General features: G+C 40.3%; 1 protein-coding gene across 1 annotated transcript in view; it reads right to left on the bottom strand.

The window, feature by feature from the left end:
• The window catches only part of cadps2 (Ca++-dependent secretion activator 2), a 271,611-nt gene that overhangs the window by 73,421 nt on the left and 172,525 nt on the right, over positions 1–25,665 (bottom strand). Inside the window, exons 13-17 of the mRNA XM_083973873.1 lie at positions 21,893–22,080; positions 11,685–11,786; positions 4,712–4,775; positions 1,896–2,019; positions 1,530–1,630 (exon numbers count right to left, since the gene is read on the bottom strand). Of these exons, the coding sequence (XP_083829999.1) occupies positions 1,530–1,630; positions 1,896–2,019; positions 4,712–4,775; positions 11,685–11,786; positions 21,893–22,080 (579 nt within the window). The remainder of the gene's footprint in view (positions 1–1,529; positions 1,631–1,895; positions 2,020–4,711; positions 4,776–11,684; positions 11,787–21,892; positions 22,081–25,665) is intronic.

Below are 25,665 nucleotides of genomic sequence, written 5' to 3' on the forward strand. Positions count from 1 at the left end.
CGCCACGGAGACGAAGAGGCAGAGAGAAGAGACTTACAGGAAGAAGGAGGAGGAGGAGGAGGAGGAGGAGGAGGAGAAACTTTCAGAGTAAAAGTCACCAACACTAAAAACAAAACACAACCAGTTTTCTAGAGTCAATCTCCAAATCACAGGCTTTTTAAAAATTGATTAAGTACAAAAATGTAGTGCAATTTTGTTATGTAAATCAATTAAATGAATTGAAGCTTTTTATGTTTGACCTAAACAGAAGACTTTTACACTTTAGAGGGGAAAATTTAATATTGTTGTAGTGGCAAACACTTTAGACTAAACTAAGTTTGTTTTTAATGTTTATATATGTTTAAATCATGTGTATATAATGTTGTTTATTGATGTGTGTACCTGATTCTACAACTTAAAAAAAAGGTCGAAATAAACTCATGAAACTAAACTGAGTGAGATAAAAAAAAAAAGTTGAAAACTTTAAAAATTTAATCGATAAATTCAGCAAAAAATGTAACTGTAACAGGACTTCACAAAATGTTTATGATAGTGTTTGTGATTCTCTCTGGTGATTCCCACCTTCCCTAATTAGGATGTGCATCAAAAAACAAACAAACTGTGGTGTTAAAAGGAATATGCATTAACACGTACATTAAAAAAAAAACCTCAATTATCAGTTTACGCTCTTTAACAAGTTGTAAAATCCTGCATTTTGAATATTTGAACATAGAAACCTGACGAGCTAAATGCTGTTAAATAAACAAACCGTGCTGAATAAATGAAAATAACATTGAAATCTGCTCCTTCAAAACAACAACTCAGTCACTTCTGGTAGTTTTGCATTGAATAAAATCCAGTTTGAACCAGTTTGAACCTGATGGGCATGAATCCTGTTGTTTTTCTTACAGACTGAAAAACCAAAATAACTGATGACGAAACTACACTGCAAAAATATCAAATATCTCCCCAAGAATATTTGTCCTATTTCTAGTCAGAATGTCATTTCTAGTCAAAACAAATCTCATTATACTTAAAATAAGACTCAAAACATAAAAAAGTAGCTGTTTTTAGACACTTTTGACTTCTTTCAAGCAGATTTTCAATGGAAATAAGTAGAAAAATCTGATAGTGGAGCAAGTTTTTCTTCCTTATTACAAGCACAAAAAACCTGCTTTCACTGGCAGATTTTTCTACTTATTTCAAGTGAAAATTAGTTTGAAACAAATGAAAATGATCTAAAAACAAGTTAATTTTTAGGTGATGAGTCTCATTTTAAGTGGAAAGTGGTTCATTTTGACTAGAAATGAGACATTTTGACAAGAAATAAGACAAATATTCTTGGAAAGATTTTGAGTTTTTGCAGTGTAAGTTTACTGAAAAGTATCACAACTTCAGTGTCTGAGCTGCTGAATAAAACAATTAAAAACTTTACAGTCTTTAGTTGTTCATGTTCGACCTCCCTCTTGTTCAAACGTGTAAATCTTTGGTGTGAAGCTGTGAAACATCCAGACCAGTGAACCTGTGAACAGATGTTGAGCAGCTGTTACCTCGGAGTGATGCTCCTCGTTCTGCTGCAGCACCTCGATGCACAGCTCTCCCAGCCTCATCATGTCCTCCAGCCGCTTCTCTGGAGCCGCATGAGCCTCCACTGCAAAACAATGGATTCAAAGTAACTTTATTGATCCCCAGAGGGAAAACGTTGGTAACTCTTTGATTTACAGGCCGTTAATTACGAGATAATGTCAATTAATAGCCTAGAAATAACCGTCAATTTCAAAGTAATGTCATGTTTTTCATAAAGGCTAAAGATTACACATGCTTTGATTTTTTTGGGAAAGGCCAGAATGTTTTCTCTACCAAGTCCTTTGTAATTGACGGATATTTCTGGGTTATTTCTGAACCGAACCTCTGACCTTTGATCTGAGCGTATTCGATGAGCTGGCTGTAGTTGAGGCGAGCTGCTTTCTCCAGACACGACTGCACCAGTTTCCTCATGTCCTCGACGGGGACGGGCGTGGTGATGTCCTTCATCAGGACCTGGAGCCACAAACAAGAACAATAAAGAACCATAAAGAGCCAAAAACAACCATAAAACCATGAGAATGATAAAGAACCATAAGAACCGTTTCAATAGCCATGTTTACATTTTTCTTTGGAAATTCCAACTTCACTGTTCACATGGACACAAAATAACGTGATCCAATTAAAACGCGGCTGTACAAGCATCTGAAATAAATGTCATTCTGTTTGGGCTTGTTTATTCTGATTGAGCTCTTTATATGGAGCATTTTCATTCGGTTTGGACTCTATAAACTGATTAATCTAATCTAATTAACTCAGGGACGGCAGTGGCTCAGGTGGTAGAGCGGGTCGTCCAATGATCAGAGGGTTGCTGCCGTAGTATCCTTGGGCAAGACACCTTACCCACCTTGCTCCTAGCATGGCAGCTTCCACCATCAGTGTGTGAATGGGTGAATGTGATGTATGTACTGTAAAGCGCTTTGGGTCTCGTTTCAGGTAGAAAAGCGCTATATAAAATACAGACCATTTACCATACAGACCATTTTGCAGGTACTGTAAAGTTTGTTGAAGCTTTTCCTTCCGTAACCAAAGACATTTCTTCCCGAATGAGCCCGTTTGGAGTAAAATTTCCAATCGACGTGTTTACATGACGCAGTTTCTTTTATTTGGATTGGATAATTTGTGTCCATGTAAACATCCCTACTGAGGTTCATTAACATAACAGCAGCATCTCAGCTCAGACTTTTCAACTTTCTAAACTAACAGCAGAAGATCCTGAGGAGAAGTTGAGGAGTCTGAACCTACATGAACTTATTAAACCGTGTGGAGGAGGAGGAGGAGGAGGAAGAGGAGGAGGAGGAGGAGGAAGAGGAGGAGGAGGAGGGGTGACCTTGATGATTTCAGGCTTTTCTAGGAGCAACAGAAGCAAATTAACACTTTGAACATTGGTGCAACTCCTCAGGTTAATTTGTGGATTTTATTCATTTTCCTTCCCTGAAGTGTGAAACAGCTGAAATATACCTTACTTATAAACTCACTGAATCATTAGTTTGTACTTATTATGACGTTATTCATCTTTTGATTTACTTGATATCGTCATTTTTACGTTTTTCTTCCTTTGAACTCATCACCCTTGCAGTTTTTTTTCTTTCTTTGCACTCATCACTTCGCTGCTGCGTCGTATATATAAATATAAACTTTAATGTTGTCACAGTCTGCCTGACAAAAGGATCAAGCTGTGGCAGAGTGAGACCTCGTCTTGTTTTAACGGCTTTAACTGAGAAGATCATTTCCTTCATTTCCCCGATGCAGACGTGTCCACAACATGAGCCGCCTGCAACTTGAAATTGTGTTTACATTCATCATCGTTTCAATCTGCACCGCTGTTTATTTACAGCACAATGTAAATTAATTATCCTCTTTCTTTTTGCATCATATTGTTGCAGTGATTTCCCTCAGGGGGCCGGCGACCTGCGCTGACCTCCACCCTTCCTGATCCGCCGCAAGTTGCCAGAGCCTCGCGGAGCCCAGTCACTCCCTCCTCTCCCACACTGCAGCACCTGTCCGCGGCTACAGCTTGGCTCGCTCCACCGTCCTTTATTTTTGAAGTAAAACTAATAATAATGCACCGTATAGCCTAACTAAACACACGTATGAGTGATCAGAACAGTAAATTGTTTACGCTACTTTTAACAGGAGTAATAAGTCATTTAAAACGAGGAGCGGGACTATTTTTCACCCAGCCCCCCAAAATGTACGCTATGTAAAAAAATAAAAAATAAAAAAATAATAATTGCGTGTATCGTTTAGGGATTTTTTTACTAAACGTTTACAGTTTCATTCCGTGTAAACGTTTACACGTGTACACAGTCACACCCCTAATTAAAAGAGCAGCTTCTTCCTGTTTAACAACAGCATCCGTTCTAATTGTTAACAACAGCATCGTGTCGAGTGATTCTGCAGCTACAGGAGAAACTTTAAAGGGATAGTTCAACATTTTGGCAAATTGGCCCATTGCCATAATCCCTATAGTCATAGCAGTAGGTTCGTTACCTTTATTTGTCGGTGTAAGCTATTTTTAGAACGGCGGAGCAGAGCCGTGAGCTGCTCAGAGCTACGCTACGGAGGCTCATTATGGGATTTCTTGGTTTCACTCATCAAACTCATCAAATACACAATCCAACAACTCCACAACGCTCTGGTGGACAAGTTGTGACCTGCACATTCACCACGCTATGAGATAATAACACAACGTTACCACACAGAGTTGTTTTAGAGGTGAATTCATGCAAAACCGCTGATGCACGTTGCCTTCAGGGACAGTTTTTCAGCAAGCAGACTCTGTATTTACTCTGTATTTCCCTCCAAAACAACTCTGTGTGGTAACGTTGTGTTATTATCTCATAGCGTGGTGAATGTGCAGGTCACAACTTGTCCACCAGAGTGTTTTGGAGTTGTTGGGTTGTGTATTTGATGAGTTTGATGAGGGAAACCAAGAAATTCCCTTAGCCTCCATAGTGTAGCGCTGAGCAGCTCACGGCTCTGCTCTGCCGTTCTAAAAATAGCTTGCACCAACAATTAAAGGTAACGAACCTACTGCTATGACTATAGCGATTACCAATTTGCCAAAATGTTGAACTATCCCTTTAAGTTGAGTTTAAAACATCACAGGTGTTTGTTTTTTTGGGGGTTTTTTTCTCCAACGTACCCGTTCTTGCAGGGACAGCGTCGCCTTCAGGGCCCCATCTGGCCGTCCGAAGGGGAAGCAGTACCTGCAGATGAAGAGGGGAAAAAACGTGGGCGGGCGTCACATTTAGAAACAATCTCAAGGACAACAACAGCGTGGAGACAAAAGAAGTAGAAGATGATGGAGAGGAAGAAGAGGAGGAGGAGGAGGAGGAGGAGAAGCAGCAGCAGAAAGACGTCGGCTGGCGTCAACAGATGGCTGCTGCCTTTCATCTAATTACACTGATGGAGGAAGCTTTTCTCACCTCCGGCTGCGTCTCAGCGCAGGCGAGGAGGTTCACAGAGGTTTCACGTTGCTAATTGACAAGTGAACAGTACTTAATAAACAAAAGCACGTGGTCACGCAGGTCAGCCATTTATTGGACAAAAAAAAAAAGAAAAAGAAAAACCCTCAGGCAGATGTTCTGCTCCTTCACCGAGAGAGAAAAAAAAAGAAGTGGTCTTTAAAAATATCATCATGTTCACATTTAAACTGAAGTCACAAGTTCATGATGTTTGTTGAGAGGAAAATATAAATATATATATATATGTATATATAAACCCATTAAAGAGCAGAACATGTGACCGAGGCCTTCACCGATGTGTTCAAGTGCTTCAGAGGAGCTCGGGCTTCTGACACACGGGGAAATGTATGTGACATGTGAAGGATGTTTCAGTGTGTAGATGAATATGTGACAGGAAGGAAAACACATCAGGAGGAAAATAAACCAGAGAGTTTATTAACCGAGTTCATTAAGTCGTTTAAATAGAATGAGTCAGTCGTTAGGTGAAACTATCAAACGTGTTTTTGTGCGACAAGTTCTTCAGTGGGAATAATCGTTTAATTTTGTTTGAAGCAGATTATTGTGTAAATAATTTGTTTCTTCATTTTTTTTTTTTTTTTAAGTTTCAGTCAAATCCAGATCAGCTGTTTGTATCTGTAGCTCTGGTAACAACAGGTCGGTGTCGGCCAATCAGAAGAGAGGAGGAGGCTCTGAGCGTCTCTTCTGATTGGCTGACTGTTTTCTTAAGCGATCCAAAAAAAATAGAGCAGATTTCAGATTAAAACACTCAGAGAAATCAAATCCTGCAAGTTGTTGGATGGTGTTGTCCAGGTGGTGAGGGGGCGGGGCTTAGTTGTGACATCACAAAGTGACAGGAAGTCCTGACGGCTGGTTTTAAGGCTCAGTTTCTGAATACAGGCTGTGTGCATTTCTCTGTGGACTGAGGCTTTGATACTTTCACAGTATTAATATAGAACCTAGAGCTGCTTTATAATCACACTACACATGGACATCTACCTTTATACTGTATGGAGCTTTAATACAAACATCTACCTTTATACTGTATGGAGCTTTAACACAAACATCTACCTTTATACTGTATGGAGCTTTAATACAAACATCTACCTTTATACTGTATGGAGCTTTAATACAAACATCTACCTTTATACTGTATGGAGCTTTAACACAAACATCTACCTTTATACTGTATGGAGCTTTAACACAAACATCTACCTTTATACTGTATGGAGCTTTAACACAAACATCTACCTTTATACTGTATGGAGCTTTAACACAAACATCTACCTTTATACTGTATGGAGCTTTAATACAAACATCTACCTTTATACTGTATGGAGCTTTAACACAAACATCTACCTTTATACTGTATGGAGCTTTAACACAAACATCTACCTTTATACTGTATGGAGCTTTAACACAAACATCTACCTTTATACTGTATGGAGCTTTAATACAAACATCTACCTTTATACTGTATGGAGCTTTAATACAAACATCTACCTTTATACTGTATGGAGCTTTAACACAAACATCTACCTTTATACTGTATGGAGCTTTAACACAAACATCTACCTTTATACTGTATGGAGCTTTAACACAAACATCTACCTTTAAGGAGCTTTTTAATAAAATGAACATATATAATGAGACCGTGATCTTTCTTCTGCCTTTTGTCTGAATAGAAACATCAAAATAATTGATGAGTTCTTCAGCTGCTAAGAGTGAATTTTTGTAGCTATGTTCATTTTTTAATCATATAACAGTAATTAGGAGACAGGGTTCAAACGGGGCTGATGCAAATTAGTCAGCCGTGCTTCATCATCATCCTCCTCCTCTCCACCAGAGTTGGAATTTGTGTGTTGAATTAATTAAAAACTGATTTCTAACGCCATTTTACAGTGAAATGATCTGAAAACATCTCATTTAACTTTAATAATGATTTATTATCGTCCACCAGCAGAGCTTCTTTCTACTGAACTGAGAGACTTGTTTTTAATTTTTAGTTATAATGTTAAATTCATCTTTTCTCACTATACAGCTCAGCCTTGGAGTGAATATAAACTAGAGGTCGACCGATTAATCGTTTTGGCCGATTAATCGGCGCCGATAGGACATTTTACAAACTATCGGAATCAGCTGAACTTGGCTCCGATAGTGGCCGATGGCTGCAGTTTTTTCCACAGCGCCATAAACTGCTTCTTCCCTGCCGCTCTCTGTCTCTCTGATCACTGAGGGGCGGGGCTGCTCTTCACACACACACAGAGCATGGGAGAGAGAGAGACAGGGCGAGTGCAGCGGCAGCAGCGGAGAAGTGACCCAGGTGAGGGAAGGTGCGGTGCGACCGCAGTAAGAGAGAGGCGGCAGGTGGAGGGGCTGAACACTGTAGTATTTTCTCTTAATCATATAAGGGTTCCTGCATAGATAATGTGGTGGCGGCTGCCACGCTAAATATCTCACCGCCACCAGCTCACGAGTCAGTGTTTGTTTTTTTTTCCCCCTCCGGCTTTTTGTGCTTTTATTTTGAAAGGACAGCTAGAGAGCGACAGGAAGAAGGAAGAGAGCGCGCCGCTACAGCTTCAGAGTTGGGGCAGACGCACAATAATGGCTCTTTACACTACAAAGTTGGGCTCTATGGGCTCTACTCGACTTGGTTTAGGTCCTGTTCCATAACAGCCGAGTTCCTCCTCAGCGGGGACGGGGTCGTCATATCACGGCCGCTACGTGCGTCTCGCGCGTCTCGCTCTCTTTTTTCTCTCCTCCCGTCAGCTCCAAACACACTCGTTCAACTCGATCACGATCATTACAGCGTGGTTTTTCTTTTTACAGTCTATGGGTTTTCCACACAGTAGGCTGATTGTAGTGAAACAGTCACCTGTTAATGTACGGCGTAACCACACCACGCGCTAACGTGTCCTGTTTAGTTACAGTCTCCTCTCCTGCAGCGTCACGTCCTCACTACAGCTGTTCTGATGTAAACAAACTCGTGTGGAGTTCGGCTGTTCGTCACTCACAGGGTCCAGGGATGATTCAGTGTCCCACATCCTTTAGTTTTACACTAGCTAATAGCTATATATTATTATAAAAAAAAAAAATTTAAATTAAAAAAAATTAATTAATATATAAAAAAAAAAATTTCGTGGGGGGGGGGGGGGGGGGGGGGATATCGGCCGATTAATCGGCTATCGGCTTTTTCCTGCTCCAAACTATCGTTATTATATCGGAATTTAAAAATCCACTATCGGTCGACCTCTAATATAAACTATTAAAATTGTTATTGGTCATTGGTTATGAGAAGCAAGAAGTTTTCAGATATCGTATCAGTGGGGAAAAAAGTTATTGTGCATCCCTAAGTAAGAATATAGAAATAAATAAATAAATAAATAAATAAATAAATAAATAGATAGATAGATAGAGGTAGTATGTACTGTATAGAGCTCTATAGAAATGTCTGGACTCTGTATTAAAGGGATAGTTCACCCAAAATTGAAATTTCCGTGGCTTCTCTGAGTTACAGGGGGTCTCGGCGTAGCAGTGCATGTCCATATAACTGTTGCAAATGGATACCAACTGTCTTCGTAACAAAAAGACACACCAAAAAACATCCAAATACCTCCATGCTGCTCGTATGTAATGTCCGTCTTGTATTGAAGCCCCGAAATGAGAAATTGTCCCGAAAAAGTCTATATTTCAAGCTTATTTTGTAGCGGAAGCTCCTCTTCCCGGTCTGTCCAATTTGGACGAACCGCAATTCATACGAGCAGCATGGAGGTATTTGGATGTTTTTTGTTGTGTCTTTTTGTTACGAAGACAGTTGGTATCCATTTGCAACCGTTATATGGACATGCACTGCTACGCCGAGACCCCCTGTAACTCAGAGAAGCCACGGAGGACTCTGAAACTTCTCCCAGCCCTTAGTCCACATGAAGGGGAGGAGATAATGAGTGCAATTTTAATTTTTGGTGAACTATCCCTTTAAAGATCAAACAGCCTAAATCATAAATTCAAAGTTTTTTTTTTAAATAAATTGAATTTAAATCCTCCTGGTTCTTTAAACTCATGAACCTCAGAGTTTGGCTTCATAATATTTCTACAATCTTCAAGTTTTAAACGTCACAAGACTTTCTCCACACGTCACCGTTGAGTTGAGTTGAGTTGAGTTAAAACGGACATCGGCAGCGACAAACCCTGCGGTACTTGAACTAACCCTAAAAACAAACAAACAGGTCCTCCAGCTTGAACAATAATCTGGAGTTAATCTGCTGGGCGCGTGAAGAGCAACAACAGCAGAACAACTCGTCCTGACATTTACATAATCCCACCATTGTCCCTCCATTGTTGAGCAGCATTTAGCCTCTTGTTGAGGTGAGTTAGTAATGACTCCCCCCCTCCTCCTCCTCCCCCCAGCCTCTCTCTCTTGGCCCTGACCCCCCCTCACCCCTCTCTCCTCGTCTCTCCGGGGCAGATGGAGGCCCCTCTCCTCTCCTCTCAGGCGAGGAGGGTCTTTTTTATTTATTTGGGGACGGTTAATGGCACCGGTCCATTCAGACGAGTGTTGCTCAAGGTCTCCGAGGCTGTTGCTTTCACACCGTCGTCACAATGTGTTCACACAGCGGCGGCGGCTGAATAGCAGCACGCAGATGCAGGGAGGTCTTCTCTTCTCTTCTCTTCACCCCCCCTTCCCATTATCCTCCAGTCCGCACAGAAATACCCAGAGTGCCTTGCTTCATTATGGTTAGATGGTTTCTCCTTCACTTCACTTTACATCAGAGTTTAGTAAAAACATGTGAAAACACGGGTTTAACCATGAAATTAAACTGAACTGAACTGAACTGAAGTGAACTGAACTCTCTGTGGTGATTTGTTGTTTAAATAACAATCAAAAATACCTAAAATAAAGACAGATTTTCAACCAGCTCCGGCTCATTAACGCCCATCAGTAAACAAACAAAATCCAATCCAACTTTATTTATAGAGCAACAATCAGGTTCTGAACTGTCAAAGACAAAAAAAGTTTAAATAGCCTAATTAAATCAATACAGAAATAAATAATCCGACTTTTAGACTGAAGTTCGGGCCGCCTACCTAATTCGCATACGGACACTGAAATACTGAGATAAATAAAGGTTAAAACATACCAGTCAATACCAGTTCATATCTAATGATGTTTATTTTTACATCCTGATTCTTAAACTCTGTTTTAACGAGATGAATCTCTGACTTTTTGCACTTTTTTACTTTAACGTCAACAGTTGAACTTGAATCTCTCAGTAAGTTTAGAGGGACTGTTGAGTGTTGCTACGGTAACAGCTCGACTGGGCCTTTTATCGAATCAACGTTTTGACCAAACTCTGTCCGACGCTCTACTTCAACGTGCTGATCTGAACCTCACAGTTTGTTGTTTGTTGGTATCGGACCTGTTGCAAACAAGCGACAAAGACGTTAGCTAGCGGCTAGCTGTTAGCATGTCGAGCGGTAAAAACATGGCCGACTTAGTATGTTTAGTTTCCTACGCGCTGGAGTTTGTTAGACGTTTGGTTGGACTTCTGATTGGAGGGAGGAATTCAACTATGCTCCAAGTTTGAGAAAAGTTTCGATGGATTTTAGAAGTCTGGTTTAAGCCAAGCTAACACATCGTCATGGAAACGTTCTGATTAGCTGTGTCTCATCCGCCAGTGGTCGCGTGAAGCGTTAGCCTAGCCTTCTGAGCATTTTAGTGTTCAAACACAGTCAACGTCCAAACGTCAAACATTTGAAAGACTTTTTTACACTTCTAGCAGGTGACTAATACTACGCCTCCAAGCCGGCCACAGAGCGGGGTTACCATGGCTGCAGCGCGGAGCCGCCTTAATGTTACGATAGCTAGCATGCTAGGTGGCTAAAGATTTAGGGCGCACAAAGATTCTTGGGATACGGGAGGCCACAAAAGATACAGTGGCATCATGTAAAAGTTTGTCACTCAGTTCAGCAAGTGGAAGATGAAATTATCTCCAAAAACATGAAACACTATTTTACAATATTTTAATCATATTAGATTAGTTTTCTACAGTTTTAGAGCAGCAGCCTGCAGAAGAACGGGAAACCCAGGAGACTTGAGCTCTCAGATAACTTTGACCAAGGTATCAGACAAGATATTTACTGTTTGGACACTCTGATGGTTTCCAAAGGGGGCGGGGGCTACTAGCTACTAACTATGCAGGGGACTCAAACCTTTGCTGAGGGCCATTCTCCTTTTCTGTTGTTTTGAACATGGAAAAGATGACTGATATCAATTTCAGTAAACATAACTTTAATATGTGCAACCGATGTCCATATTTTTTTAATGTAAATCCAACAGACTTTTTTTTTCAGTGCATCTGTAACTTTATGTCTTTTGGAGATCTTTTCATCTTCCACTTGATGAACTGTTCACATTAACAGACAATTGGAGAAAAAAAAGACGTAATTTGCCTTCAAATGCGTCCTCTGAGGGGTCAAAGCCCCTGGACTGAGACACAGCTACAGTGTTTACAAGTCCATTTGTCTCCTGAACCAGGTTTCTGAGTCCAGGTTTGCGATGTTTCAACAAAGGAACGTAAACAACATGGAGACGATGCAGAGCCCAGATGGACTGTAAAGTAACATGCTGAGTGAAGCTGGACGTTGAGTCTGTACCTGAAGTGAGTGATCTGGTTCTCCAGCAGAGACATGAGGCGACTCCTGATGGACTCAAACTGCTCCTTCTCCTCCACCAGCACCGTCCCCATCCCATCAGGCCTGAGGACACACAAAAACACACACCCACACAGTCAGTCACCTCCACATACAGTAGCTCGTATCCTTCCACCTCTGAAACTAGTTCCAGCGCAAATAGAAATATTAAAAGTTGGTGTGAAGTTTTGTTGTTTAAACGACTCCCTTGAGGAATTTTGTGAGAGAGATTTTGTGTTGTGTGCCCTTTAGCCTCTAAAATCTAATCAGTTTGTCTTTTCTTTGCTGTGTTTTTGTCTGTTGCTAAGTTGACTTTTAATTAAAACCAACCACTTCCTATGTGTGAGTCGCTGGACTTTTAATGTGAAACACTCATAGGAGGTGTAAAGATCTAGACTGGAATAACTTGAAAATAGAAAATAGGTAAATAGTAAATTATAAATAGTGTTTACTTTTGAGAAAATATGAACCTGTTTCTCTCTTCACTTCAGCTGAATACAAGTTTTTTTTCTTTATCTGAGGAGTTTTCTTTGTTTTCTATGATCACACATTTTATTTCTGCAAATACTGAGACATTTTCCTGTAGAGTATGAAATAAAAATAATAAAAAAAAACTAAATGTGAAGCCTCAGAAGAGAGAGAGAGAAAAAAACTGCACCATCTTCTTTTCTTTTTAATTTCTTTATCGCTGGCTTGTTTTCACCAAACGAACTGATCAAGCAGCCAAACTCTCCACGCTGACCTCAGAGTCAACCAATCAAACAGAGGAGCTGCTCACACTCCTCTTCCTCCTCCGGCGGCTCGGTGGAGGAGGAGGAGGAGGAGGAGGAGGAGGAGGAGGAGGAGGAGGAGTCGACAAAGAGACAACTGTCAGCTGAGGGCTTCATTAATGTTTGTAAAGCTTTCATTCCCTTCTTGCCTTCATCTGAATAGGCACTCTGGCAAAAAAGGGGAAAAAATGCAATCAGGACCCGGAGCGCCCAGCCTTGACTTTGCGAGCGGCTGAAAGAGAAAAGCAGCCTCTCCAAACGGCACTCGCAGCCGCCGGAGGGAAGCAGCGCCCAGCTCAGTCTGTTAATGAGTTGTTCTTATAAAAGCCTTCGCTGCCTCGGCCCCTGACGACTCCGCTCGGCTCCTCGCTGCCGCTTTTTCTCTTTTTTTTTTTCTTTCTTTCTTTTTTTTTTCTTCTTTAACCCGACTCTCCAAAAGTCGAAAATAAAATAAATAAATAAATAAATAAAAATGTGATGATAAAGGAGGAGTGAGCAGCAGGTTGAGGCGAGGATACTGAATCACAGCTGTAGAATAACTTCAGCAGGATCGACCGCGAGCTGCTGCACAGGGAAGGGACAGATACATGAAATGTATATAATATATACTGTATATAATATGATATAATAACTATAATAATAAAGATCAAGAGATAACAGGTCATTTAAGACCAATCATCATCATTATCACATTAATGATGATGTGTATGAAGTGACGCATTGAAACAGTTCAGTTTTAATCATTATAAAATATCTAAATCAAAAACTTAAAGATTTCTGTAAAGTCGCTTGTAGAAAAATAAAGAAAGAAATGAAAAATGAAAAGAATGTGAAAAAACTGTAATATTAAACACAAAATAAAACTAAATTAATCAATAGAATATAGTAAACTAAAAAAAAACACGGGAATATTAAAATGTAAATTGGTGTAATTACATTAAAAAACAATTATGTTTAATTTATAATTCTAATAATTATAATTATAATCAAATTATAAATTAAATAATTACAATTCTAAAAGTTAAATTATATTCATTGTAAAATAAAAAAAATATAAAGAAATTATATACAATATAATTGAATAGCATAATAATAAGTATAAGTATGAAAAGATACGAATGTTAACACATAAATACAATAAACTATAAAACACTGAGGTGGTGTTGGTGTTGGAGGTGGATGGCGAGGTGTCGTCGTGACAACCCAACAGGAAGTGGCGGTCATGTGAACGTCTACTTGATCCTCGGTGTGATGAGAACAGCAGCACTTGTTAACACAACTTCTAAACCCTGTTGTTCCCAAACCCCCCTCCCCTTCCCACAACCCCCCATTAACAAGCACCAGTTCATCCTGAGAGGGGGGGGCAGAGTGGTTGGGAGGGGCGTGTGTGTGTGTGTGTGTGTGTGTGTGTGTGGGTGCGTGCGTGTGCGCTCACTCATGTAAAAAGAAGCTCTCTTTCATGTGGGAGCGGCCGAGGGCCTCGCTGCTCCGTGGACCCCGGGGAACGATAGAACGATAGAACGATAGATAGAACGATAGATAGAACGATAGATAGAACGATAGATAGATAGATAGATAGATAGATAGATAGATAGATAGATAGATAGATAGATAGATGGGTAGGTGGATGGATGGAAGCTGGATGGATATTAATATGGATGGATGGATGGATAGAAAGATAGATGGATAGAAAAAGACAGACAGAGAGAGGGGGATGGATAGATAGAAAGAGATAGAGAGAGCGAGAAAAAGAAGAGAAAAGAAAGAAAGAGTAAGTAGAGAAAAGAAAGAAAAGAAGAAATAAATAAGTAAAAAGACAGAGAGACGGGGTAGATAGAAAGAAATAAAGAGAGAGAGAAAGAGGGAAAGAAAGAAAGACACAGAGATAGATAGATAGATAGATAGATAGATAGATAGATAGATAGATAGATAGATAGATAGATAGATAGATAGATAGATAGATAGATAGATAGATAGATAGATAGATAGATAGATAGCCTGGTTAACAACAGCTGTTCTGGAATCAGTTTTTCTTGAAAAATGACAAATCAAAAATCATCACCGTTGAATTCATCAAAAATTTAGAGCAACAACGATTATTAATAAAGTCTTTGTAACGACGATGCAGTAAAGTTTAATCAACTGACAGATTATCGTTCTTAAGTTGTTGTTTTTTTTGTCTGACCAAAGGTTTTCATTTATTTCTATTATAAAGTAACAAAAAAAGAGCAAACGCTTCGACATGAGAAACTGAAAATGAGCAAATTTTCCGCATTCTAGTTTGAAAAATGACTCAAACGATCTTCATGTCAATCAAACTGGAGGGCCGAACCACTGTGCACAATGTTTAGACTTTATCTGCCCATCACAACAAATGCAGAGTTTCCCACAGGCTCGTATTGAATTTGTCCTCAGGCTGAATGCCGGGTAGTTCGAGTGCTGCTGGGAAATTCCAAACTCCATGTAAACCTGTGCTGCTCCTGCATTTCGTTCTGCCTTTTTATTTTATTTTGGGATAATTACAAAATTTTGATTCAGTTAAACTCCCCTCTCTGTGAATAATATATCAGATGCAAAAGTAAAATTTCCCATTGCACATGAACGCACCACCACAGCAGACATCACTTCTTTATGTTTCACTGAGTTGGAAGCTTAAATATTTGATTGTGATGGCGAGGAGCTTCGGTGGAAACGATGGAGATGGATCAGTGAATCGGATCGGTAAAGATGCAGCGAGCTCGCAGCGACCCGACCCGGTGATGGTGACGATGATGATGATGAAGGTGACGATGATGAAGGTGATGATGGTGTTTGGTTCGGTCGCTCTCACACTCTACCGTCTTCATGCCTGAGCTGCGTCGGCCGAGCGAAGCGACAGCTTGTCGGGGTTCAGACACATTGTTGCTGCTAAATGAAGCGAGCGAGTTGGAGGCGAGGGAGGGGAGGGGGGAGGAGGAGGAGGAGGAGGAGAGGAGGGGAAGGAGGAGAGGAGGGAGGAGGAGGAGGGGGGAGGGGCCTGTAGAGTCAGGTTAGTGTGTTTACACTCGATGTGTAAACGATCGGCTGAACGGAGCCTCAGGCTGTCGGGCTGTGATGTCAGCGGACAGCGAGGACGCCACTTCACCTTAAGAGGAGGAGAGGAGGACGGGATGAGTGACAGAAGATCTACTCTGTCACCACCCTCATCCCCCCATCACTCTGGAGATAGATAGATAGATGGATAGATAGATAGATAGATAGATAGATAGATAGATAGATAGATAGATAGATAGATAGATAGATAGATAGATAGATAGATAGATAGATAGATAGATAGATAGATAGATAGATAGATAGATAGATAGATAGATAGATAATAGATGGATAGACAGATAGATAGATAGACAGATAGACAGATAGACAGATAGATAGATAGATAGATAGATAGATAGATAGATAGATAGATAGATAGATAGATAGATAGATAGATAGATAGATAGATAGAACGATGGATAGATAGAAGGATAGAACGATAGATAGAAGGATAGATAGATAGAACAAGAGATAGAACAAGAGATAAAACATTAGATAGAACGATAGACAGATAGAACGAGGGATAGATAGAACGATAGATAGAAGGATAGAAGGATAGATAGATAGATAGATAGATAGATAGATAGATAGATAGATAGATAGATAGATAGATAGATAGATAGATAGATAGAACGATGGATAGATAGAACAATGGATAGAAGGATAGATACAACGATAGATACAACGATAGATAGATAGAGCGATAGAAGGATAGATAGAACAAGAGATACAACGATAGATACAACGATAGATAGATAGAGCGATAGAAGGATAGATAGAACAAGAGATACAATGATAGATAGAACGAGAAATAGAACGATGGATAGATAGAACGATAGATAGAACGATAGATAGAAGGATAGAACAATAGAGAGATAGAACGATAGATAGATGGATAGATAGAACAAGAAACAGAACGATGGATAGATAGATAGATGGATGGATAGAGGGAGGGGGGAGGAGGTAAAAGCTCCTGTCACATCCCATGTTGCCGTGGTGATGACGCCTCAGAGAGGAGGAGATCTGAGGTGACAGGTGAGAGGAGGCGACTGCCCGTCCCCCCCGGCTGGTGTAATGCTCCTTTAACCCCGATCTCAGATCAAACGCACACGTCTCATCGAACCAGCACGAGACGAGTGGACGAGTGGACGAGTGGCCAAGACTTCACTTCACCTGCACGGTTTAGTTTGTTCCACTTAAACGTCGATCTCGTGTCCAGAGACACTTGAACGCACCGTTTGGTTTCCACGGCAGCTGCTGTGATCACAGTGACTCCAGTCACTAGTACAGAGACTGATGAGTTTTATTCTTTAAACGCATTTGTTTTTAATGTGATAAATCCAGTTTGAGGAGTAGGTAAGTGATGGACCAGTCTGGGGCCTTTAGTCGTTCTTCTTGGCTGTTTTCGAAACCGCATCCTACTGTACTGCCTACTACATACTGCGTTAGTATGTACTGTATACTGCATACTGAATGTGGGATTCAGTCTGCTACTTCAGCAGACCGACACCGTTCACACCGCAGTATGCAGTATAGGACGAATCGCCTTGTTTACAACTACTTCCGGGTAGAAAACCAGCATTTGAACAGTAGTGACGGACAAGAGTTTCGCTATATGTCTAATTTTTCATGTCACTATATCACCGTTTAGACTAATCTGATGTTTGTAAAGTTTATAAAACCAATGATTGGACAAACATTACTATTTATATGTGCACATTTTTGTAATTAGTCATGGTTATCATAGATTAGCTGGGCTAACGGTTAGCTACCTGTTTAACTTTAATAACTCAGTGACTCAATAAACGGTCCATGAAAAAATATTTTCTCCAGCGGATATCTGAGTTCCAACATGACTGAGCTAACTGGAGTAGTTTCATGTCGTGTCCCACAACGGGAGGGTTTTAACAGCTGACGTCCTGGTGTTAGCTTAGCTACCGCCGTTAGCTTAGCTGCTGTTAGCTTAGCTACCGCCGTTAGCTGTCCCAGTCAGCTGAGCCACTGATGCTTTCTAGACACCGTGATTCCCCCAAACTGAATAAATACAACACATAGCAACACAAAACACACACACAGAAATAGTAATGTTTCTTCAATCATTTCAGATTTGTCTAAACGGTGATAGGGCGAGAAAAACATGATATATAGCTAAACTCTCGTTTGTTACTATTGAACTCATTCAAATTATGTGCTGGTTTTCTACCCGGAAGTAGAATGTAAACAACAAGGAGATTCGGTCTATACCGGCAGCAGTAGCTGTAAAACGGGCGAAAAGCTGTTTTATTTCCCGCTCTAGCGCTGTTATTATGTAACTTTATTAAGTTCTAATATTTTTTCATGCGAGAAAGTAACTGTTTAGATCCCAAATATACGGCCAGTTTATCCAAATGACGGCTGTTTAGAAGTTTGCTCCGATGTTTTTCGGAGAAGTGAAGCTCCGCAGCGACTGGGACATCACAGAGACAGCAGCCGGTCTGCAGAGCTGCTCGGCCGGCCAACCTCCGTCGTCATCCCGGGGGAGAAAACGATCGCTAATTAACTTACCCACAGGTTTTTAGAGGTTTACCACCGGCTGGTTAAATTATTTTTAGGAGATAAATGTTGGTCTCATTGATGAAATCTAACAATTGTATCAGTAGCATTAGTTTGTCTGAATGAAAAGTGAAGCTTCTTGTGTGTATTGGACAGAAGAGCAGCGCTGCCTCGGGGCTCTGTACGTACAGAAATCACCACATTTACATCAATAAATGAATGTTTTACAATGAACCAGTCAGTCTGCATTAAGTTTTATTTTATGGACAAGAGACATTCCACGAGTGCTGATATACAGAACAACAGCTGAGATTGTGTCTTTGTCTCTTTTTGTTTTCTTTAAGTTGTAGTGAATTGACCCTTCTGGGCCACTGTAGCTCAATCATAAAACAAACGAATAAGAAGAGAAGTATTTTCAATTTTACAAAAACGGCTTTACTGTATAACTAATAATGATAGTTTTCATGACACAAGCTGCTACAGTGGTTAACACACTGACATTTAGCTGTATATTTTGCATTTTTATTTGTTCTTTTTTTGTTTTGTGTCGTTTTGTTTTTAATCATATGACTCACCGCTTCATACGACAGTGATGATAAACTTCCCCATGACTTCATCTGACTGTGATTCACCGCTGGTTCATTATAGTTTGATATTTACCCATGTTTTGTGTCTGTCGTTGATGTTTTTAATCGTATTCTTACTTCTTGTAAAACTTTGCTGTCTTTGTGAATAATAAAGTTTATTTTAACTCTGAGTCACAGAAAAGTGAAAAAATAAATCAGTTCAATCAGTGAAGAAGTTGAAGAAAAGGTGTTTGAACGCTGCTTTAAATGAGAGATAAAAAAAAGTTTCAGGTGTTAATTAAACTGAGATGTGTAACAGCAGAGAGTCGTGCTGGTGTTTTTTTTTAAGAGGTGGGTGTTTCAGGACATCAGAGAAACGATTCCCAGCGTCAGTGAAGGTCCCACATGTTGTGTAGAGAAAAGCACAGTCTGTCGCTCTGCAAACACATCGCCTTCAAGTATTTAGTCAAGTACTCTCCTGTTGATCCGTCGGCTCTTTGTCCTCCCGCCTCCCGTCGTCGTTATCGCCGCCACCACCGCCGCCATCGTTGTTGTCGAGCAGCTCTCTGGGGAAAACTCGACTTCTGTAATTAACTTTTTTTTTTTTTTTTTTTTTCTCCCACCTCTGAGTCTGCCAGACATCCAAAAACCAAAACCTCTCCTCGTCTTCCCATCCATCCACACCCACTCAGGCAGCTCCAGGAGCGTTGAATGGGCATCAATTATTCAAATTACAGCTCCAACTGACAAAAAGCCAATTCCAGTTACCCCCCCCCCCCCCCCCCCCCCCCATCCCTCCTCCTCCTCCTCCTCTTCCCATCCAACCCCCACAATTTATATGTGGCGATTAGCTGGAGAAGCTAATCATTATTCTTTCTAATTGACTAAATGAGTCGACAAAGGGAGGAAGCACAGATATCAGTAATTACCAGCCGGGGAGTCAAGCAGCGGGGGCTGATGGGAGCGGAGCGGAGAGGAGAAGTGAAGTGAACTGCTGCAGAGACGCTGGTGCCAACAAGTGGCTAAAAGACACTGGTGATGCTCATATAAGGGGAGGATTAGTGAGGAGGAGGAGGAAAAAGAGGAAAAAGAGGAAAAAGAGGAAGAGGAAACGGAGGAGGAGAAACAGCAAGAGGAGGAGGTTCTTCAGAGTTCATGTTCAAGTCCAAATCTTCAAGTTTTAACAGGATTAAAGTTGTTGTAGATGTTTCTTGACTCATCACTATCATTAGTGGTGCGTTCAAGTTGGACTTGGAAAAGCGGAATTTCTGAGCTCCGAGTTGGAATTTCAATCTCTAACCACGCCATGAAGTTGGACAAATCCCAACAGCCCCGACATAGAAATTCAAGATGGCCGCTCCTCGTGTCAACTCAACAGTAGTTAGCGTAATTTAAGTAGTTAAAGTAATTTAACTTTTTTTAAATTTCACATTAAAAGTAAAATGTAGCTACGTAGTTACTGTTTTCCTACACTGTGAGTGTTATCGACACTGTAATGCTAACAACAGCGGCTAGTAGCGGCTAACAGCTACTGGCTAATGTTTGGGTTGGTGTACTTTAGCTAGCCTACATGATTTTGTTTTAGGTTTGTATGACTTTTTTTTTTACAAAATGTTATAAATTGTTTGCAGTGAAATCTAAACATTTCGTTACATTAATTGTCCATTTTTCCAACTTTTCTGTGTTTCCATGTTTTTCAACTGGAAAGAGCTCAACTCAGAGGTGACGTCATTAAGAGCTCCGATTTCCTACGTAAATGAAACGCACCATAACTGTTGTGTTTGGTGTGTTAGTTAGTTATTTGGATATGTACCATATGGTATGGTTTATTTTGGCACTAACAGGCTGCCGTAGGACGATCATCTCTACGTTTCATGTAGCTGATGCAACATTCATTTAGTTTTATGCATAAAAATTTCCTGGTTCTTTGACTGTTTTTGTTTTATTATCATTACAACTCTTCCTCTTCTTCGTCCATGTTTCTCTCAGCGTTGGTGAACGTCCAGATTAACTGAAGTGAAGAGTTCACTCTGGAGGATTTTTAAGATTTTGGACGGAGCTTCACCGTCCAGACTTGATGATTAGGAGACTGGACATTTGGATTCAAACTCTGTGTGTGTGTGTGTGTGTGTGTGTGTGTGTGTGTGTGTGTGTGTGTGTGTGTGTGTGTGTGTGTGTGTGTGTGTGTGTGTGTGTGTGTGTGTGTGTGTGTGTGTGTGTGTGTGTGTGGCTGAAAAAGAGCATCTGTGCTCGGCGAAGATGTACAGAATAAATGAAAAGATCAAATTACAATCTGTTCACAAGCCTGGACTGAATGTGATTTAAAGCTGCTGCAGTAAACATAAAGGAAAAACATAAACTGCTCTGATATAGCTCATCAATCTGTTCAATACATATCTAATAATAGAGATGAATATTTTTTTAAATAGATATATATATCTTATTATTATTATTTATATAAGATATAGTTTGTGCTTCACAGGATTATGTCATTTCCAAATGTTGTAATTTACAATATTGTTTATAATGATGCTGTAATTTATATTTCAGGTCTTTTTTATTATTATTAATAATATATAATTATATTATTGTACATTTGCCACATGACGAAGAAGAAAACACAGTGACCAGCTAATAGGAAATATTACATGTGACAATATATGTTGAAATATATCTGATATTACTGATTATCAGCCAATGTGAGCTGAACAAATGACAAACTATGAATTAATTAAGTATTAATGTAAAATATAAAGATAAATACTGTTTTCTGCTACTACTGCTGCTCTCAGTGAAGATTTGTAGATTATCTTGAGTGACCACGTCGACGTTACTGTTGAATTTTACACTGTTATTTATTGGCGAAAAAGAAAATGACACAAGGACAGTTTGTCTGGTCAGTTTATAGTTTTATAGTGATATAGAAATGTGCTGTAAAGACAGGAACATTATTTTGAAAGGGTGTGGAGGAAGGTGTATGCAAACAGATGTTTAGTGCTTTTATTATGGTGGCTTTTAGTGTGTGTGTGTTTTTTGGTGTGTGAATGTGTTATGTGTAATGTTATGGGATGTGTAATGTAATTGTTGGTTTATGGCGGTTACTGAGTCCATAAATTTCTCTCAGCAGGACAAAGTAAATCTTATTGTTTTATAGTAAATGTATTCGAATATTAAGGATGAGCTGCTTCTCCTGAATCATCATCATCATCACCATCATCATCATCATCTCTACCTGTTGCCGTGGACGTGCGACACACAGAAGGCGTAGCTGTAGTGCAGCAGCGTGGGGTCGACCAGCGCGTTGTTCTCTGAGTAGTCCATCAGGTCCCTCAGGTAGCTCAGGTGGCGGTGGCAGCCGCGCACGCCGTAGCGGGCGCAGTACTCGTCCAGGACGAAGACCTGACCCGGACTGAACCAGCCCTGAAGAGACCAGAGAGAGAGAGAGAACGACAAAACCAAGAGCTCATTAGAGACAGAAACATTTAAACCTTTGTTTTTTGTTCTGTGATTTAAACTTAAACCAGTTTAGGCCACTCCCAGTTATGACATCATCGCCTAAACGCAGTTACTTCCTAAAATCGGTAAAATTGCTTTGCTTTTATACAAATTCATTTGTATAAATGAATGAAAATAACATAAATGTCATATTTCATCACTATTTCCTCGTCATTTTGCACATTTTGTTTGACTGGTCCTCTTTTAATGTCATCTATTAACATTAGCGTCATGATTTAGTTGTAAAGCCAATAAATGGCTCTTCTCCATGTGTGTTATTAAACTATGTTTAGGTTTATATTATAATAGTGGCATAAAATGATCAGGAAAAGACAATCAAATCATCAATCGCAATTATTTTTATGGCAATTAATAGTCTACTAAACTTTCATAATGGTGACAGACAGCTCTACATCCGCTCTAATTATCTACTCTGTGTTTTTAAACAAACCTGAAAGAAATTAGTTTTAGAAACATCCAGATCAGTGCGACTGAAGGAAATTCTCTTTTGTTAAATGTGACTTCCTGAGAGAAGACGATCACCATCATCAGAGTTAAAAAAAAAACAGTTTTATCTTTGTTTTAGCAGGATATTAGCTGATCGTCGTCATGGTCACGTGGTGCTTGGCAGCTTCCCGTCTCCACGGTGAAGGTGTGAACAGCCTCCGTTACCTCTGGCTCCACAAACTCAACAGAAATCCTCAATACTTTATCACAATTAAACAGAGACTGTAAAGGTTACGGCTTCAACTATTAATTCACTAGTTAAAAAAACAAAAAAAAAAACAACACGCACACACAAAAAAAAAACACAGAGGAGGTGAAGAAGGACTGGAGCGATGCAGCGACTGCAGCACCCTGAGATCTTCATTAGTTCATTCATCCTGCACGTAATCACTAAATTAGGCATGAAACTTACAACGCTAATTAAGATTCCTCACGGAAGAAACATTAACAAATTAGCACCTCCACTGAGCTGACACACACACACACACACACACACACACACACACACTGAAGTGTCCTCCTGCCTCCTGACAGCCGTGGCTTTCCGCCCGGCAACAGTCGACCCAGGAGACGAGACGAAGACGAGCTGCAGCACAGAAACAGTTTCACTTTCTCCTCAGAGACTTTGGTTTTTTTTTTTTTTTCCTTCTGTGTCTGATTCTGTGACGGGAAAAAAAACTGTTTGTACAAGAAGATGACAGATTTAGAGAGGAAAAGCTGCTGCTGTGTAAATCCTGACAGAAGGATCGTACAGAGAAGGAAAGAACGATGAGATTTAAAGTTTGTACAGATGAAAACAAATTGGGTCATGCTCATTTCAAAAAATATTTAATTACGTTCATGGATCAAAAAAACTAGTTCACGTTCTTTGGATTCATTTCTGTTTAATCTGGATAATTGTGCTGCTATGTCGCTAACACACTAGATGAATTATTGAAGAATCACAGACATGAGTTGTTTTTAAGACTAGAAAAGAAAAACAATGTGTAGATTAAGAATATACTTTATAATTAATTATTTGATACATTTATAATTGAGTTATATTTCACCAGTTAAACAATGAGTCATAAATCAGGTGGAGTTACTGTAAGTCTGAGCAGAATTCACATGAAAACACTTTATTTTCTGTCTGTTTGTTCATCAAACTGCTTCAGACTGTCCTCAGTGATAGTGAAAGATCTCCATGGAGATGTCATACGGCGTGGTGTAAAATTGTAGTAAACCGTGGTGAGACTGAATGTCAGGTTGCTAATGTTTGTATTCATCATTCATAAATTGATTCATTCAGCTCGTCATTTGCAAAAATCTTAACTTTTTATTTTAATTATCCATGAACTGTCTGAAAGTTTAAGGTTTCGGTTGGTTAAGGTCGTTTGGGTTGGTTAAGGTGTGTTTCGGTTAGTGGTCATGTGTGTCTGGGTTGGTTGTTGGGCGTCTTTGGGTTGGTTAAGGTGTGTTCTTGTTTGTCAGGTGTGTTTGGGTTGGTTGTTAGGCGTCTTCGGGTTGGTCAAGGTCTGTTTGGGTTGGTTAAGATTGTTTGGGTTTGAGTTGGTCAGGTTTGTTTGGGTTGGTCCAATGGTTTGGGTTGGTTAAGATATGTTTGGGTTGGTTGTCAGGTGTGTTTGGGTTGGTTAAGATATGTTTGGGTTGGTTGTCAGGTGTGTTTGGGTTGGTTGTTAGGCGTCTTCGGGTTGGTCAAGGTGTGTTTGGGTTGGTTAAGGTACGTTTAGGTTTGGGATGGTCCAGTGGTTTGGGTTGGTCGGGTGTGGTTGGGTTGGTTAAGGTTGTTTGGGTTTGAGATGGTCAGGTTTGTTTGGGTTGGTCCAATGGTTTGGGTTGGTTAAGATATGTTTGGGTTGGTTGTCAGGTGTGTTTGGGTTGGTTGTTGGGCGTCTTGGGGTTGGTCAAGGTCTGTTTGGGTTGGTTAAGATTGTTTGGGTTTGAGTTGGTCAGGTTTGTTTGGGTTGGTCCAATGGTTTGGGTTGGTTGTCAGGTGTGTTTGGGTTGGTTAAGGTACGTTTAGGTTTGGGATGGTCCAGTGGTTTGGGTTGGTCGGGTGTGGTTGGGTTGGTTAAGGTTGTTTGGGTTTGAGATGGTCAGGTTTGTTTGGGTTGGTCCAGTGGTTTGGGTTGGTAAGTTGTGTTTGGGTTGGTCAAGGTCATTTGGGTTGGTTAAGGTACGTATAGTTTTGAGGATGGTCCAGTGATTTGGGTTGGTTAAGATATGTTTGGGTTGGTCATGTGTGTCTGGGTTGGTTGTTGGGAGTCTTTGGGTTGGTGAGGTGTGTTTGGGTTGGTTAAGGTACATTTAGGTTTGGGATGGTCCAGTGGTTTGGGTTGGTCGGGTGTGGTTGGGTTGGTTAAGGTTGTTTGGGTTTGAGATGGTCAGGTTTGTTTGGGTTGGTCCAATGGTTTGGGTTGGTTAAGATATGTTTGGGTTGGTTGTCAGGTGTGTTTGGGTTGGTTGTTGGGCGTCTTGGGGTTGGTCAAGGTCTGTTTGGGTTGGTTAAGATTGTTTGGGTTTGAGTTGGTCAGGTTTGTTTGGGTTGGTCCAATGGTTTGGGTTGGTTGTCAGGTGTGTTTGGGTTGGTTGTCAGGTGTGTTTGGGTTGGTTAAGGTACGTTTAGGTTTGGGATGGTCCAGTGGTTTGGGTTGGTCGGGTGTGGTTGGGTTGGTTAAGGTTGTTTGGGTTTGAGATGGTCAGGTTTGTTTGGGTTGGTCCAGTGGTTTGGGTTGGTAAGTTGTGTTTGGGTTGGTCAAGGTCATTTGGGTTGGTTAAGGTACGTATAGTTTTGAGGATGGTCCAGTGATTTGGGTTGGTTAAGATATGTTTGGGTTGGTCATGTGTGTCTGGGTTGGTTGTTGGGCGTCTTTGGGTTGGTGAGGTGTGTTTGGGTTGGTTAAGGTACATTTAGGTTTGGGATGGTCCAGTGGTTTGGGTTGGTTAAGATATGTTTGGGTTGGTTAAGGTGTGTTCTGGTTAGTTAAAGTGTGTTTGTGTTGT

This window comes from Trachurus trachurus (genome assembly GCF_905171665.1).
Source record: "Trachurus trachurus genome assembly, chromosome: 6".
NCBI lineage: Eukaryota > Metazoa > Chordata > Actinopteri > Carangiformes > Carangidae > Trachurus > Trachurus trachurus.